The sequence below is a fragment of the Excalfactoria chinensis genome, chromosome 2 (genome assembly GCF_039878825.1).
Source record: "Excalfactoria chinensis isolate bCotChi1 chromosome 2, bCotChi1.hap2, whole genome shotgun sequence".
Lineage (NCBI taxonomy): Eukaryota > Metazoa > Chordata > Aves > Galliformes > Phasianidae > Excalfactoria > Excalfactoria chinensis.
The window spans coordinates 116,822,201-116,839,771 of NC_092826.1; the positions used below are offsets into that span (position 1 = coordinate 116,822,201).

The 17,571-nt window shown below is 48.9% G+C and overlaps 2 protein-coding genes across 2 annotated transcripts; one reads left to right on the forward strand and one right to left on the reverse strand.

Moving 5' to 3' along the window:
• The first annotated feature begins 1,771 nt into the window (after positions 1 to 1,771).
• Positions 1,772 to 13,051, forward strand: SLC6A20 (solute carrier family 6 member 20). The gene is made up of 11 exons (XM_072328588.1): positions 1,772 to 1,895; positions 4,644 to 4,784; positions 5,318 to 5,409; positions 5,853 to 6,080; positions 7,227 to 7,337; positions 7,776 to 8,017; positions 8,252 to 8,414; positions 9,211 to 9,415; positions 10,437 to 10,596; positions 10,933 to 11,098; positions 11,785 to 13,051. Exons 1-11 carry the CDS (start codon positions 1,775 to 1,777, stop codon positions 11,932 to 11,934), a joined length of 1,779 nt encoding a protein of 592 aa, XP_072184689.1. The 5' UTR covers positions 1,772 to 1,774; the 3' UTR covers positions 11,935 to 13,051.
• Positions 12,999 to 17,323, reverse strand: SNRPD1 (small nuclear ribonucleoprotein D1 polypeptide). The gene is made up of 4 exons (XM_072328590.1): positions 17,158 to 17,323; positions 16,514 to 16,590; positions 14,684 to 14,875; positions 12,999 to 13,180 (listed from the first exon to the last, which is right to left on the reverse strand). Exons 1-4 carry the CDS (start codon positions 17,169 to 17,171, stop codon positions 13,104 to 13,106), a joined length of 360 nt encoding a protein of 119 aa, XP_072184691.1. The 5' UTR covers positions 17,172 to 17,323; the 3' UTR covers positions 12,999 to 13,103.
• Positions 17,324 to 17,571: the final 248 nt, after the last annotated feature.

The window sequence follows — 17,571 nt, forward strand, 5'->3', positions numbered from 1 at the left end:
TGATTGCATAAAAAATAGCATCTAGATTATCTGAGGCGCATATGGAAAGTCCTACAGCAAGATATTGAGCTCTGTTTGTAATACTGGCATTCGGGAGAGAGGCAATGATACATTTTGATGTATCTGAACTCTCTGATCTGGCCTGATTGGTGCCAAGGGCACCACACCTCTTTGCCTGCACAGCTTTTCATGTAAACTAGTTTGAAATGTAATGGGGAGGAGGGACACAGCCAAAGAAATGTTTAACTTGATTATCCTCATCAGCTGCAGTAATCTATTCATACAGAAGCATCCCAAGTGCTAGCAATGTGCTATTTTTAAGGCTCTCCTTCCTGTGAGTTAGTTATTAAATGCTGTAAGTTATTTATAAGCATCATATGTAATAAACCCCACAGGCAGCAAGGAACTTTTTGTCTTTTAATCGCTTGCAGTAGTTTTCATGTTGTGAGATGGTTAACTATATCTGGAGCTTCTCAGCGTGTCCTTCAGTTTAGCAGCTTTTGGACCTAAATTTGCTTCAGATTTTTCCTTCCAGCACAATTTGGAGTTATCTACATGATGTATTTCCAGGGCAAGTCATCACCTCGCACGTCTGCTGGCAAAGCAGGACAGCAAGGATGTTGCATGAGAAGCACGAGCTCCCTCAAACTGTACTGTGGAAAGGCCTGACGGACCCAGATGCTAACCCAGTGACCACCTCCACTTCCAGCAGTGCTGAAACACACCATAGAAACTGGTTACATTGAAGTGAGATGCATAAATTTCTTGCAGTCATCTTTTGCAGTTGGCTGACAGTGGCCAAGAGGGTGTTGTCTGTAAGAAGGACCTAAAAGTGTCCCAGTCCTGCCCTGAAAGGAGACACATTTAGATATCTGAAGGAGGAAGCTGAGTCCTTGGACTTGTTCAGCCCTTTTTTATTGCTGGAGACACTGCTGGTTGTCTTCTTTGCTGCAGAGCTTGAGCTCAAAGTGTACCTTGGCAGGAGCCCAAGCACACAGGGTTCACCTCCAGGCCTGGCACCTCAGTGCACCTTCAGGCAGCCCAGGGGCCTCCTTGGGCCTTCTGCCTCCACTGTGGGACACATTTTCCCAGAGGCCTCTCTCTGTCTGCTTAAAAAAGTACTTTGAGTCAGCAGCCTCTCAGAAGCATTTCTCTGCAGCAGCGGAATTTGGGCATGAAGGGAGAAGAGCCTGGGCTGCGGCTCAAGGAAGTGCTGTACTCAAGGCTGGGGACCTGCCTGGGTAACAAGGACAGTTCTGGGGCTGCTTCCAGGTGCCCAAGGACCTCCTGAGGACAACGGGCACTTTAAAGAACAGCCAGCTCCGACAGCCGCTGCAACCAGCCTTGATGGTGCAGAAACATCTTCCCCATGTCGTCTGATCCAGGCACACAGACACACCCCACAGAGAAGGCAGCCATGTGGAGAAGCCTTTCTCAGCCCCACCGTTGCTTCCTTCGTGTGTCAAGTCAGCACATGAGCAATGAAAATCTCTGGGCTCACCTCCTTCCCAGAAGTGCCCGTCAAAGCCCAGGCAGCTATTCACCCAAAGTACCAATTTTATAGTGCCGTGTGTGTCTATAATCTATTTACCAGCATTCCTACTTCAGTATGTGCCTGTTAATAAGATTAGTAATTAAAAAGCTTGATAGGAATTGGCAAGCGTGCCTCCGCCTTGCCCTCCCCTCACAGCCGGGCTGGCGTGGAGGCGGCGCGGGGCTGGCAGAGCACCTGTGGGCCGGCAGTGGCAACAGGACGGCTGCCCACCTGCAGGACATGGAGAAGGCCCGGCCGCTGTGGGACAACCCCTTGCAGTTTGTTTTCGCCTGCATCTCTTATGCCGTGGGGCTGGGGAATGTCTGGAGGTTCCCATATTTGTGTCAGATGTATGGAGGAGGTAAGTGCGGTTTACATTTCTGGCTTTCTGCCTCTAGAAGTGTGATGATGAGCTCCTTGTTTCGTCCTTGTTGACCCCACCAGGGTCCGGAGCAGAGCAGGACATCCGGTTTTTCTTCTGTGTGTTTCAGGAGGAAAGTTAACATATATAAGCATAGCTGTCTCTGGCTTTGTCTGCTTTGTTTTATGTGTTCTTTAGCATAAGATGTTCACCCGACCCTCCCACTGCCCCTACACAGCACTTGTTTCTCAGAAGTACAATGGAACAGTGGGAAGCCCCGTGTTCTGTAAAAGGAATGGAGCAGAGTGAGAACTGTAGGTCCGTATGATATTTACGTATTGCTTTCCTGCCCCCTCGAGCCACTCTGAAGGCACCAGAAATGAGTTCAGATCCTCACAAGTTCACCAAGAGGTAAATGAATCAAGTAAGAGGTGGGGAGATGCTCACACTGAGTTGATTGAAGGATCGGCTGTAGCATATCAAGGAGCTGTCATTAATGTGTTGTCCTTGATACAAACTTTACTCCGGGAGGTGATAACTTGGCTGCAAAGCTGCCTTGAATTTGGATGAGAATCCTCAATCAGCAGGAGCTCCTGTGCTAATGTCCCACAGGGAGCTTTGAAAGTAGGGAATGAACAGGCTAAAAATGCCCATCCCTCTCCCAGGTCCAAACTGGAGAAAGATAATATCCAAATCATATGGCAGCCGTGGATGTTGTTCCGTAGAAACTGAAAGTCGGTTAATTAGTTAATTGAAAAACACCACTAACAATCTCTTCTAGTATATAACTACCTCTGGTTAACTGTCATTTACTGAAGAACTGCCTGTGCAGAAACTGCCTGTTTTCATAAACCATCCCAGTTTTACACTCCTTCTCATGCTGTATCCATCATCGGGGCATTGGACCCATCTTACTCATGCATTAAGCAACATGATCAGTATCTGCCTCATTTACTGCGTGTCTGCTTCTGGCTTTTGTTCCTTTCAGGAAAGAAACATATAGAAACATTTCAGTTCTTTTTTGTTCATTTTGCACAATGAACGTTGACTTGTGGTTTGCTTTTAAATGCAGAGGTGGTGGGATTTGGTTCATGCTGGCTGTTGAGAAGCCAACTCAGTGCCGGGACACATCAGAGCTGCCCTGAAGGACTGGGTCAGAAAAACTCAGATAGTGCCATGGACAAAACTGCAGCAGAAGCAAAATGCTGCTGTGTCTGAAGCTTTCTTAGCTGCACAAAGCAGGGGGGTTGAAACTAGATGATCACTACGGTCCTTTTCAACCCAAGCTATTCAATGATTCTGAGGGCAGAAGTGATGGATGGCCAGATTCTGGGAATACTTTTCGAGGCAGAGGTTTTGGAGAGTAAAGGCTTCATGTCTGACACTGAGCTCTGGCACAACACTCAGGTGCCTGTATGCAATTAAACCACATGTGATGAGTGCTCCAACAGCTCGTCTCGGCAGACACCCTGACAGCCAGCAGAACTCAAACACTGGGGAGGAGGTTTTGTGGTTTGCCCTCACGTCAATAGCGTAGTAGATAGTGAAGATTCTCTGACATGTAACCTAAACTGGAACATTAGATCAACCATAGAAATAAATAAACTCAAGCATTTTCTGAAAGGCACGTTTTTCTAAGGGCAGTTTCCCCACAAGTTCTGTCCTCCTGGTTAAACTTCCCAGGGGAGGAGCAGCTCTCCCTGTTGATTGTCTAAAACTCCTGACAGCGGGCTTTGCTTCCCCTAATTGCTTTCACTGCCCTCTTGGAAAGCACTGAGTGCCTTTCCAGGGGGCCGTGAGACCCACAGCAAACATAACAGTGCTGCAGGAATTCAAGCTCTGGGTATGCCAGGCACCGGGGGATGCTGGCAGCTGCCCCTTGGCCTCCTCCTTGCAGGGAGCACAGCCAGCCCTGTCCGGCCCAGCAGATCAGTTGCCTCCCTTGCAGCATAGGAAGTTACCTAACAGGCTAACAAAGGCCTTGTTAATAAAGACAGAGCCGGGCGGTAGGACATTAATTCCGAGAATAAACCGGATTATTGCTCCGTGTTTATTTCCAGTCTTTTGCTTTGGCTGCTGCCGGAGTCCGTTCCTCTGTGCCACCGCACCAAGCCCATTGCGAAGAATGTTAATGCCACAGATTAAATCCTAAATAAGAGATATTTACGTAAAATTTTTGGCTCGCTGTAAAAAGAGAACCAGGAAAGGCTTCAGGAAGAAATCGAGGGCTTGATCAGTCAGCAGCTCTTTCTTGAAGGGGAAGGATTTTGTCTTCCCACCAGAAATCCAAGCTGATGCGCATCCTTCCCCTCAGCCTCCTCCCTCCGTCCTGCCAGGCTTCAATACATGACTTAATATCCTCCATTCAACATAGATATTGCTGTTGCTTTGCTCTCCATCACAGAATGCTGCATGTGAAGCATTCATTGCTTTAGCACCTTTCAGAGGTCAGGCTGGCATGTTGTTACCTGTTAACAGCTCTGCACATTGCTCCAGCCGTTGGTGACCCACAGTTGAACAACAGAAATCGCAGCCTTGCCAAATGCCCATGGAAAATTCCTGGTCCTGGCCAGGACACCTGCTGAAACCCCAAGAGATGTCCCTCAGGCTGTGTCGTGCTCCTGAACAAATGAGGTGCTGGGACAGGAGCCAGCCAGCCACCACCACTGGGGCAACTTGGCTGCTGAGAGGGCAACGCAGTATTTACAGGCTGACGGTATTCTGGACACCACCTGTTTTCCCTTGCAGGCGGCTTTTTGATCCCATACATCATCATGCTGATCGTGGAGGGGATGCCGCTGCTCTACCTGGAGCTGGCAGTGGGGCAGCGCATGCGCAAGGGGAGCATCGGAGCCTGGAAAATAATAAGCCCCTACCTCTGTGGTGTTGGTATGTCCTCTATTTCCATACTTTATTTTGTTGCTTTTTTTTTTCTTTTTTTTAAGTATCCAAAGAACGCAGATAATTTTTCCTTCAGAGATGAAAGCAGGCAGGAGATGGGTTTCCAACAGACTTAGCAAATACTGGAGCTGAACCTTGTTCAGGCACAGAGGCTTGAGCCCCACTGCCCTGGGACTGGCTGTCAGAATGGTGGCGGCCTGAAGATCAGAGCCAAACCCAGACCCGGGCTGCCCATGCTGAGCATCAGCCCCATAGAGCAGCAGGATGGGGCTTTGGCTTCCCCACTGCAGCTGTGTGTTTATCAGAGCTCAGTCCTTGCACCTTTATTAAGACATAAAATCACCCCCATGGCCCAAGTAAGATTGCTTACACATTTTGTTATAACAATAAATTGTACGTTCACTCTCTGGGGTGACTGAAGCATAGAGCTCAGTTCAGGCCAGTCCTGACAGGAGGAGGCCATCTTGCCATGACTGGCTTCTGGGCTTTGCCACTGACCACACACTCTCTCCCATCCGCAGGTGTTGCTAGCGTGGTCGTCTCCTTCTTCCTCTCCATGTACTACAATGTGATCAATGCCTGGGCCTTCTGGTACCTCTTCCACTCCTTCCAGGTATGTGGACGCCTGGTGGTATGGCTTAGCCCCATGGAGGATCCCAAGGGCTTTGCAATGGTACTGGACATTGCTCGGCTCTGGGACAGTCCACATCATGTGCTCCAGGGCACTAGTTCAGTCCTCTGGGAGAAGCTCAGAGCTAGGAGATATGCTTGTCTCTAGCAGGTATGGTCAGAGAGGTTGGTCATAGGGGAGAAGGTTGGTCCCTGGGGAGAAGGTCATCCCTAGGAGATAGGGTTGGTTTCAGGTAAGATGATCAGAGAGGCTCAGTCCATAGGGAGAGAAAGGGTCATCTCCAGAGGAGAGGAGAACTGTCCCCAGGCCTTACTACCAAGGGATGGTGTTAGCATAGGGCCAGGTTGTACAACACGGGGATGAGCCAGCCCCAGGGAAAAGCTTCCCTAACCTCTATTTCTGCTGCTGTCCTCCCTCCCTTCCAGGACCCACTGCCATGGGCCATCTGCCCCCTGAACAGCAACCGCACAGGTTACGAGGAAGAATGTGAGAAGACGTCTTCCACCCAGTACTTCTGGTACCGGCAGACCCTGAACATCTCCCCCTCACTGGAGACCAGCGGGACCGTGCAGTGGGAGCAGGCGCTGTGCCTGACACTGGCCTGGCTGGTGGTCTACCTCTGCATCCTCCGTGGCACCGCATCCACAGGCAAGGTGAGGGGCAGGCACCACCCCTGGCGGTGCTGACTGTGGCAGGAGACACCTATTCCTCAGGCTTTGTAAGAGAAAAAGAGGTCTACGTGGCCTTTTTGCTTTCTTTTTATCTGCAGCAGAAGTTATGAGGAGGGGGAGGAAAGAAATGTCCTAGGAACCTTCACTAAGAACAGAGCTGAGTGCTGTAATCCATAAATCGCATTAGACAAGCACAGAAGCCCAAGACTGCAAACTAAGAGTAACCTCTGAAACTTGCTGCAGCTGGGCTTGTGGGCAAAAATGACCCCAATAAAATAACCAAGGTGTGCTGACATTGCATAGCAATGGAAGGGTCTCCCCAGTGCAAGAAAGAGCAGCTCCATTGCATTAGCAGCAACAGAACAGAAGAAGGGTTTATGAGATGGGCTCAGGGCTGTCCTGCTGAGGAACGCAAAGCCTTTCAAGACTTGAAAAGCCTTTCAAGTTTTGCTGCAAGGAAGAACAGAAACCTGGTTCTTCTGGGAGCAGCTGCCACCCAGCCAAATGCAGTAATGTCAGGTTTCTTCCCTAGCGGCATTCCAACATCAGAAGAGGTTGGCATGGCTCCATTGAGCCCACCCTCATACTGATTCCTGGTTTGTGAGTCAGTTTTTACACAAGCTTTTAGATGAATCACCAGGATGTATGCAGAGAGAGGTTGCTTGGCTTCTCTCTTTTTTGTGCCTGGCTCTCCCTGTGGTGGCTTAGATTCGGGTTGATCAAAAGCTCCTAGAAAACAATTGAAAGAAAACCTGAGTTACACTAATTGAAAGTCTTTTTTTACATCCAAATTAGGATGTTGTCATTTCAGCTTGATTTTGACCCCTTATGAGGTCTGCAGTCCTTTCTCTTAGAGCAGATGTTGACCTTTGATGGGCAAACCAATGTTATTTCACTAAATGCAGAGCTGAGCTTGGAAAATATTCAGAGCTGAGCTATGAATGCTGTAAATTTGTTCTTAATGAGAAGACCCTTGGAGCAGTAGCAAGGATCTTTATTAACAAGGAAAACCTAAATCTTAAGTTAGATTTGCCTGAAAATAGTTGTTTAAAGGGTAGTACAGATAACAAATACAGTAATGGCAGTTCTTCGTGTGCATTGCTGAGATGTTCCTCCTCCTTCCCATAGGTCGTCTATGTCACAGCCTCCTTGCCATACTGTGTGCTCCTCATATACCTCATCAGAGGACTGACACTCCACGGAGCTGTCAATGGGTTGATATACATGTTTACTCCAAAGGTATGGACAAACCGCACCAAATTTTTAACTAAATGTTTTTAGCGACTGAATGCGTAGGTCTTCAAAAGGTGGCAGTGCTGCCTTTCTTCATTACGGAGTTTTTCCATTGGTAGCTCTTGGTGAGATGCCTGTAAGTCTCAGCAGTGAGCTGCTGCTGGCCTCCCCGCTACACTGCTCCCACCTCTTTGCTTTCCTGCTGAGAAGGATGCCCTCTAACGCCACCTGCAGTGTACTACTTCCAAACTGAGCACCAATCCTGACAGAACTATGGCCCTAAGCTAAAAGGGGTGTGCAAAGGGACCCGAGCCAATTCCCTTCACTCCTGGGTGTGGATGTAACCTCATCACCGTTTCTGCCCCGGTCCCTGTCCCTGCAGTCTCCAAGGGGCAGTACAGAGCGTGCAGCCTCACAGCCCCATCTTCCCATCTGGTTTTGCAGCTGGAGCAGCTGTTGAACCCCAAAACGTGGATCAGCGCTGCCACACAGATCTTCTTCTCACTGGGTCTGGGCTTTGGCAGCCTCATTGCCTATGCCAGCTACAATGATCCGAGCAACAACTGTGAGCGGCATGCCATCATCGTCTCCCTCATCAACAGCACCACGTCCATATTTGCCAGCATCGTGACTTTCTCCATCTACGGCTTCAAGGCAACGTTTAACTACGAAAGCTGCATAAACAAGTAAGAGCTGGGTATTTTGTTTACTTGTTTGCCACCAGAAGCCGTTCCTTCCAAATTAAGGGGGAGGTGACCAAACAGCAGCACACAGCACCAGATTTAGGACTGCTCTAGTAAAGGTGATGATGCCATTTGGACTGGGCTCTTCCCAGGCAGCACTCACCCAGCCTCTTTCACTTGGCCCTGGCAGCTCTGTTCCATCTGCAATGGGCACTAAACCCCTGCCATCCACCACAGGGTGATCCTGCTGCTGATGAATACTTTTGATCTGGAGGAAGGCTCCTTGACAGCAGACAACCTCAGTGAGATGAAGGACTACCTCATGGCTACCCACCCACAGGAGTATGCCCAGTTGTCACCCCACCTGAAAAACTGCAGCTTAGAAGCTGAGTTAGACACGGTAAGAATCAAAGAGTTGTTAAGGCTGGAAAAGATCTCTAAGATCACCCAGTCCAACCACCAACCCACTCCCACCATGACCACTGACCATGTCCCTTAGTGCCACATCAATAGGGTGGTGACTCCACCACCACCCTGAGAAATGTTTCATAACATCCCCTGGCACAACTTGAGGCCATCCCCTCTCACCCTATCGCTGTTACCTGGGAGAAGAGGCTGACCCCCACCTCACCACAGCCTCCTTTCAGGCAGCTGTATGGAGCGGTAAGGTCTCCCCTGAGCCTCCTCTTCTCCAGACTGAACAATCCCAGCTCCCTCAGCCGCTCCCCATAAGACTTGTGCTCCAGTCCCCTCACAGTTTCATTGCTATTCTCCGGACCTTGGTGTCCTTCTTGTAGCAAAGGGCCCAAAACTGAACACAGCACTTGAGGTGCAGCATCACCAGTTCTGAGTAGAGGGAATATTACATCTGTGCTCCTGCTGCACTATTTCTGATACAAACCAGGATGCTATTGGTCCTCTTGGCTACCTGGGCACACTGCTGGCTCATTTGCAGCCAGCTGTCCACTAACACCTCCTGGCCCTTTTCCTCCATGCAGCATTCCAAAGGGGCTGCTTTGCACTTTTGTCTGGGCTTCAGTCCCCCCTTTGTCATATTCTGCATCCCTGGAGTGTCAAATTGTAAGGCACTACAACTAGGAGGATTTGGACTTTCCTCCCGACTGAAATGATTCCTTATCATAAGCTTATATGTGGCCAAGCCCCCAACTCACTTACTGTTTCCTTCCTGCCGACAGGCTGTCCAAGGAACCGGGCTGGCATTCATTGTCTACTCAGAAGCCATCAAAAACATGGAGGTGTCCCAGCTGTACTCTGTGCTCTACTTTGCCATGCTGCTAATGCTGGGCATTGGCAGCATGTTGGGCAACACCGCCGCCATCCTTACGCCCCTGACTGACAGCAAGGCCATCACCTCACGCTTCTCTAAGGAGGTGATCTCCGGTAAGTGCGTGCCATGCGGTAGCCTTAGTCACACAGGCAGAGCAGGTATGCATAGCATGGTGTCTCACAGGCCCTCAGCATCCCTCTGTCCTCAAGGAGAGAAAGGCATGGAATCACAGAATTGTTAAGGCTGGAATAGACCTCTAAGATCATGTAGTCCAACTGTCAATCCACCACCTCTATGCCCATTAACCAAACCCTCAGTGCCACATCCATGCAGTTCTTGAATACCTCCAGGGATGTGACAACCAGCTCCCTGGGTAGCATTGTGCCACTACCTCACCACTCTCTGAAGAAGTTTTTCCTAATATCCAAATGGAACCCAAGTGCAGAACCAGGCTCATGCAATTGGCCTCAGACCATCGATCCATCCTGTCCAGACGCCTCTATAATGCCTTTTTAACCTCAGGCAGATGAACGCTTCCTCCCAGTTTGGTGTCATCTGCAAACTTACTAAGGATGCACTCAATCCCCTCATCCAGACAGTCAGTAAAGGTATCAAATCAGTCCAACCCCACCAGATGGATTTAACCATTCATCAGCATCCAGCCCGTTTTTTACCCACTGTAGAGTGTACCTGTCTAAGCCACGGGCTGCCAGCTTCTGCAAGAGAGTGCTGAGAAAGACACTTATAACCTTTACTGAAGTCTAGGTAGATTACATCCACAGCTCTTCTAGAATGGCTTGGTTTGAAAGGGACTCCAAGGATCCAGTTCCAACCCCATGCCACAGGCAGGGCCACCAATCTCCAGCTCTGGTACTAGATCAAGCTGGCCAGGACCCCATCCAAGCTCATCTTAAACACCTCCAGGGATGGTGTTCATGCCTCACATGCTGCCATGTTGCTAAGTACTGAAATACGGGCCTAATATACAACGTGGTGCCGAAGCAATCAAGGGGGAAGTAATTCAGGCCTTCTCCGACTCCTGCAGCAGCAGGCACTCCCATAGCAAATACTACACGCCCCTCACGCGGTTTGATTTCCAGATATAAGGGAAGGGTCTCTGTTTTATCCATGCAGGCTTTGTGTGTTTCGTTAACTGCATCATCGGCCTCATATTCACCATGGAGGCTGGGAACTACTGGTTTGACATATTCAATGACTACGCAGCCACCCTTTCGCTGCTGCTCATTGTGCTGGTAGAAACCATCGCCGTGTGCTACATCTACGGGCTAAGAAGGTAACAGCTCAACGCCTCCTTTTCTCATAGCATGAGCGAGGTGGGATGGCGGCTGCAAGCCAGCAATAGAAACACCACCTGGGGCTGAGTTTTTCTGCTAGGCTCTGCTCCCAACAAGGCGAAGGGGCCCCTTCATTCCAACCTCACTCTCTAATCCCCATGAAGCAGTTTTTCAGGCAACAGTTCTTTGCTCATTACCCCTCCTAGCCAAGTATGCTCTCCACTCCCCCTGCTCGCATTTTCTTCTGTAGGTGCTTCTGAAGTGACTGGGATCAGGGCACGGATTGAACTATACACAGCAATATGCTGTGCTCTTGTTTCTGTTTTTAAACACAGATTTGAGAAGGACCTTCACACAATGATTGGATGCAAGCTAAACTGGTACTGGAAGGCAATGTGGGCTTTTGCTAGCCCTCTGCTCATTATAAGCCTGTTTATATTTTACCTCACCGACTATATCCTCACAGGAACCCTTCAATACCAAGCATGGGACGGCACACAGGTAACACAGCTGCTTTGTTTAAAAACAAAAACGACCACCAACAAAAAAAACCCTCTCATTAATTCCCTCAGGACCAAAGTACACATTACACGTGAAAAAATACTAGTAAACAGCACTACTTTAACTGAACAAAGCTGCTGCTGGCTTTCACAAACTAAAAGCTTTCAAGATTGCCACAGATATTTTTCTTCACGGCCAAAACACATTTGTAAGAATGCTTAACTGCGTGTTTATCCCAAAGGAATGACTACTGGGTAAGCAATTACAGGCTCATAACCTTCTGTGGAAATGTTCCTAGCATGCAGGAACAAATTAAGCACTTTGTTTTCATGCCACCGCTTATTTTGGAGCCTGCAGAGGGCCTGCCCTGCTGACCAAGTGTCAGCGTGAGCTCACGGGCCCAGGAGAACGAAGCCACATGTCCATGTGGAGCCACCTCATTAAGAGAAGCAAATCAAAGCCAAAATCACACGTTAACAGCTACAGCAGCTTTGTTCTCCTTATAATTTAAGGCCACAAGGTGGGACAAAGAGCACTGAGGATGCTCATGAGCTGTCCCACCTCAGGCAGCAGTGCCCTGTGCTTCTCTGCTGGCCCATTTAAATAAACACATGTGGCCATGCTGGACGCCGGGCTGACTTTGGGATGCAACAAACCAGACCCAACGCTGCTTTTCTCCCTTGTAGGGGCAGCTGGTGACAAGAGACTACCCCAGCTACGCCCTGGCGGTGATAGGGCTGCTGGTGGCCTCATCCACCATGTGCATACCCCTGGGGGCACTCCTAACTTTCATAAGGAAGAGACTGAAGAGGGAAAGAGTCTCCACTGTTGCGTGAACACAGAGAACTGGATTGGGAAAGACCTTACCCGCACCACCAGTGATCGGGCACTTCTGGAAGCCAGCAGCAACCATTACTTGTAGCAGCTACTTAGAGACAGGAGAATCTTGGGTGCTATATTTACCAAAAAGTGCTCTTGGGAGTTCCCTCAATGGTACAGAAAACAACTCTCCTGAAACAAGATGAAGCTTTAATATGGCCTCTGTAAGAGGGGGAGAAGCAGAACAGCAGCTCGCCAGTGCTCTAGCTAGCATGAATTAACCAATGCCATCTATTAGGCAATTCTTCCCCACTCTGCTGTAGCACTGCCTATCTGGAAAGAGGAGCATCCAAGCAGGCATGTTCCTGCACCGAAGTACTGGCAAATATCCCTGCCACTCCAGAAAGCCAATGCTTAACCGCATGCATTATATTCATGCCCAGCAACGCAGTTTATATCCAAGCTGCACAAGTTCCTGTTGCCAGAAGAAGCAAACTTCCAATTGCAGCACGCAGTTCTGCCCTGCGCTGTACTTTTTGCTAGGGATGCACTAAACAAACATTACAAATGCTTGTAATTAATAAGCTGCCACCCAACACCCATATGCCATACAACTAGCTTTGACAAAGTTCATATCCAAGTGAACTTTAATTTTGATCATGAGATGCAACAGTCCAGCAGTTCCACAGAACTGTTTCTGTTGCCCGTGTTAATGTTCTGTAGAAGTACCACGCTTAAATGTTAAGCGTCGTGTAGCAGAAAACAGTAAAATCTCATCTATGATCTTGAGGTCAGTGAAGAACACAAGAGAAATGCTCACGGGACGCAGGTTTTAAATGCAGTGTCTTATTTAACCATTAGAAGGCGGTAAGTGCCTTATAAAAAGAGGGATTTCGTTTCAAACATTTTCAAAGCGCATCAACACAATTCTATGGGGCAAAGAGCGGGAGCCCATTTCACAGCCCTCAGGGGTGGATGAAATCTTGAAAGCCGTAATCAACACCAACAGAACACGCTTAGTCTGCAGCCGCCTCTAGAAATACATGCCTCCCTTCCCGTGCTTAACTGACAAGGAAAGACACCTGTTTCACTTTTCGGTTTATTAAAAATCAATACCATAAACAAGACCTGTACAAAAAAAAAATCCAAAGTCGCTCAGAATTTGTTAACAGTTGCATGGGAGAAGTTATCGTCTCGGGCCTCCTCGTCCTCTGCCACGGCCCCGGCCTCTTCCGCGGCCTCGGCCACGGCCTCTTCCAGCAACTGAGCAAATGAAACAGAAAGGATGAAACAAGTGAGACCTTGGAACGCTTGGATTTAGATGAGAACATTCTGCTGCAAGCACGAACAACCTAACGTCTCATCACATGGAAGCAGTAAGTCAGATGTTAAACCTGCTGATTCCCAGAATGTTTTAGACAGTACCGTCATCTTTTGTGTTAGGTTTTCCAGTGCCCAGCTTCCACGGGCAGCTCTGTCTCTGACTTTGCTGCAGATAACAAGGAGATGAAATGTCACTGCTTCCAAATGCTATGGGAAGTCTGACCATTCTCTATTTGATAAAACCTTGTTCTTCAAGAAGCAGAAAAAGAAACTGCAACATTTTGCAGCCCAGAGTGTTTTGGTTATTACCCATCTCCCTACAAACGTGTTTTTTCTTCTTTTTTTTTGCTGCAGCTCACACATTTTATTAAGTTCAGTGTTGAAGGAAAACGTGCTTTAAGATTTGCAAGCCCTCCCTCCCTGCACACTAAATGGCAGCATTTCTAAAGGGTCCCAACAGTCCCCTTTCTTTGGAAAGGGTCTCCCAAGATGCCTGTGCCAGTTTCAGTCATGATTCCCAGCCCACTGGCTCGCCTCTGCTTCTCAGTGCTGCCGTGTCATGGCACACTACAGGAAGACAGAACCACAGAATGATTCAGGCTGAAGGAAATGCTGGAGGTTCTACCATCCAGATGACAGTAATGCCACTTTAGCCTGTGATGCACACACCCACAGGTCCCTTATTCCATTTTATTAACATAAGCAGATTAATTATGATGCATTTTCAGAGCATCAAAGACTGCAGGTCCAAACAGTTAAGCATAAATTACAGGAGAAATGGCAAGCAGTTACTTTAGAGCACAATTACCTTTAAGACACACTGATTAACACTGCTGGGCAAAACTTTTACTGCCTGGAGACACATACAAACTTTGTGGAGTTTACTGGATATTAATTGTTAACGGTGCAGAACAAAACCAGAAGCCTTACTCTGGTAGGTTTCTAAGGAAAAGGGTTTTATCCACAGGAACACAGCCTCAGCTCCCTCTGCATTCTGAACCCCTCCTGTTTTGGTTCTCCAGCAGATTATTTGTATCCACTGCCAAGTGGGATTTCAGTTCAGCACCGCTCCTGAGGCTGTTCTATGCTTTCTTATTAGGCTAAATATGAAGTTCCCCACAGAAACCAGGGAAACAGAGCAGACATTTTGAAAAGAGGAACTGAACATCCCATTGGTGTTGCCTCTGAGAATGCGACAGGTTAAGATTTACTCACACTTAAAGACATTTACATTTTAAAACAGACGCATGAGAAGCTGTATAAATAACTTCTCATGAAAGGAAACTACAGACACAAAGAAGGTACACAAGGCAGAGTTCGGTACGAACCCTCAGAGATGAAAGCAATACAGAAAGTAAGATTTCCAATCACAAGCCTTCGGAGCGAGAGCACGAAAACACAGACAAAATAAAACAAGCAGAGACTGGGATATCATGCACTCACCTGCTTCTCTTTTCTTGGACTTGACTTTGGGTTCAACATCTACTAGCAGGGTGTCCAGGGGCAAACTGTCCGGTAGAATGAAGTATCGGATGTTATTCCCCCGAATGCTCAGTGTCTCCAGCTGTACAGGTTCCCTGTTCTTCAGTGTCATTTTCACAGCCTTGAGATGAGTATTCATACTGACATCCACTCCTGAAATGGCACAAGTCTGATTTCAGGGCTGGAAACACACAGGATGACTCCTCTTTGGCTATTATTAACTGTGCACGTGCTTCATGACTTTGCTAACACACGCTTCTGGATCTGTGCCATTCGTTAATTAAGCCTCTTCAGTGGAAGAAGATTTTTTCTCTATTAAATTATGCTGATTTATCAGCTGCTGCCCTCAACACTTCACTGATATATTTCCAAAGGAAGAGCCACTTGCCAGCAGCTGTAGGGATCTGTTCCTAGGTCTTAAGTCATAGCAACATTGAACACTTAAAATGATTCCTCTGGACAACAAATAAACTGCCACTTATTCCAAAAGCATCATTTTTGTCTTTTTTTACTCCTTTCAAAAGAAGGAAAACAAACTTAGAGCAGAAAAATAACACTGCATTTCCTTGTTAAGTACAAAAATGATCTTCTGATCAAGTACGTCTAACATCAGCATGAGAAGCACCAACTGCAGGTGGCACCGTGGCTGCAAGAGGCCTGGTGCACCCACGTACAGGGATGACTGTCATTTTAGAACCATGGATGGCACTGGAGGGTTTTACAGGCTCTTAGCACAGCATGAGAGCGACTTTGCTCAACAATGAAGGCTGCGATGGTACCGGGTAGAAGGCACACACACTGCTGCCACCACAGACAGCCTCTAACAAAATGGACGGATCTGGCTGCAAAATAACATGCTTTTAACCCTTACCACATCTCAGTAGATTGCTGCTGCCCTATGAAAGCACCTAAGCAAGCCCCTGCAATACAACTCTGATGTGCATGAGCTACATTTGAAAACTCTTTATTATTAGGTGGTTTTGAATTTTTTTGTTTATTTTATCAGAGACCAGCAAGCATGGTCATTATCATTAACTACAAGGCTTTGCTTTACTGAATACTGCATACCTGGATGTCTTTTGAGCTGCTCTAAAATGAATATTCTTGGAACGCTATCAGCATCTGATCTCACTAAAGCAAACAGAAACATCTGTACACTTTTCTGTGCAGGAGAAGCAACTAATCAGCTAAAAAGGCTTTTCTCAAAGACTTCAGATCGGGAAGAAGGAGCACCTCCCTGTGCATAGAACAAGCACTTCCCTGTGCACACACACCTGTTTGTAGGACAGGCCTTAGGCTACAGCAGGAGACCAAGATCCCTTTAACTGTGTGTTCTGAAGCCAGTTTAACGAAATCGATGCGTGCACATACAAATGTGTGTTTCCACGCCTTAAGCAGAGTAAAAACATCTTCCTCAGATACAATCAGCTTTCAAATTAAAAAGCCTGACCAACTCAAAGCTGTAGCTTTGAAAAATGCAGAAAAATATCTCTTTGCCAGTGACTCAGCGGTGACGTTTTGATACAACTACAGTGTACTGCAGCTTTACCAATGAGATCTCAGAATGGCTTAAGTTGGAAGGGACCTTCAAGGTCCAGCCCCACAATGTTCTGAAACATCTTGTAAGTAGATAGGCTCTATGCCCACTATCCTCTGATACAGCAGTAACACTGCCTCACAATGCCCGCATGCTGCTGCAGTCATTTCAGGTTACCACGCTTACACCAGCCACGCCAGCACCTTTACCCCACACAGCTCTGATCAGACGGGGAGGCTGCTGGCACACCGTACCTGTGATGGTGCCATGCACCTGTGTCCCGTTCTTCAGCTCGATGGTCACAGTCTCGTGACTCAGCTTCATCAGAAACCTAGGAATTAAGCACAAGGTGTTCACTGTCACACTAAGCCTTATGCCTGTCCAACCACACGCTGATACGGGGAACCGGTGTGCACTGAATGCTACATCCTAAAGCAAACCTTCTCGGCTGCCATGAACTGCACTGAAGGTGCTCCATCGGACAAAGCCAAAGCCCCAAACGGCGCCCAATTACCAGGGGCTGGGAACGGTGGCACCGGGCTCAAGCAGTGTCGGGACAACACAGGGTTTGTGTTTCGGGCGCCCCGCGTGAGCTGGGCTCGGGATCCCTCGTGCATCCCCTCCAACTCGGGACATTCTCTGACTATCAGCTCAGCGCTGCGCTAAGCAGCAGCCATTTTGGAACTCGGCGCCGCGTGAAGGCGCTTCTACCCGACTCCGCCCCAACCCCACGGGCTGGTTTCCCGGGCAGCCCCGCTCTGCAGGCCCAGCCGCCCGCCGCAGACCCCAGGCCGCGCCGAGGCCCCGACAGGCCGGGCGGCCTATAGGTGGGGGAGGCGCAGGCGGCGTGCGCGGGCTCCCCGCCGCCTCTCTCCGCGATCCGCCTCCATCCGCTCACCTGACGAGCTTCATAGCGCCGGCGGGACGGCGCGGCGGCCGCGGGGCTTTCGGCGGGCAGCGGCGGCCGCCCCTGGGGGCACGAAAAGGCCTCGGCGGAAGCGCCGCGAGCGCGGGCGGAGAGAAACGCGGCCTCCAACGAGCGTCCGCGCCCCACCAGCTTCAGCGGCCGCCGCCGGCTGCGATCAATGGGCGGAAGCGGCGCGGCGGAAGGGGCGGGCCGCAGAGCGCCTGCGCGGGGCTGAGGGCGGGCGGGCACTGAGGGGATGCGCTGCCGCCATTTTGGAATTGTGGGGTGGCGCTGGAAAGCGGGTTCGAGATTATACGTATCTAAGCACGTTAGCAACGAACTAGCTGTGTACTAATGGTCTAGCCCGCACCAGCGATGCTTCTACGTTAATTAGTTGATAAGGAG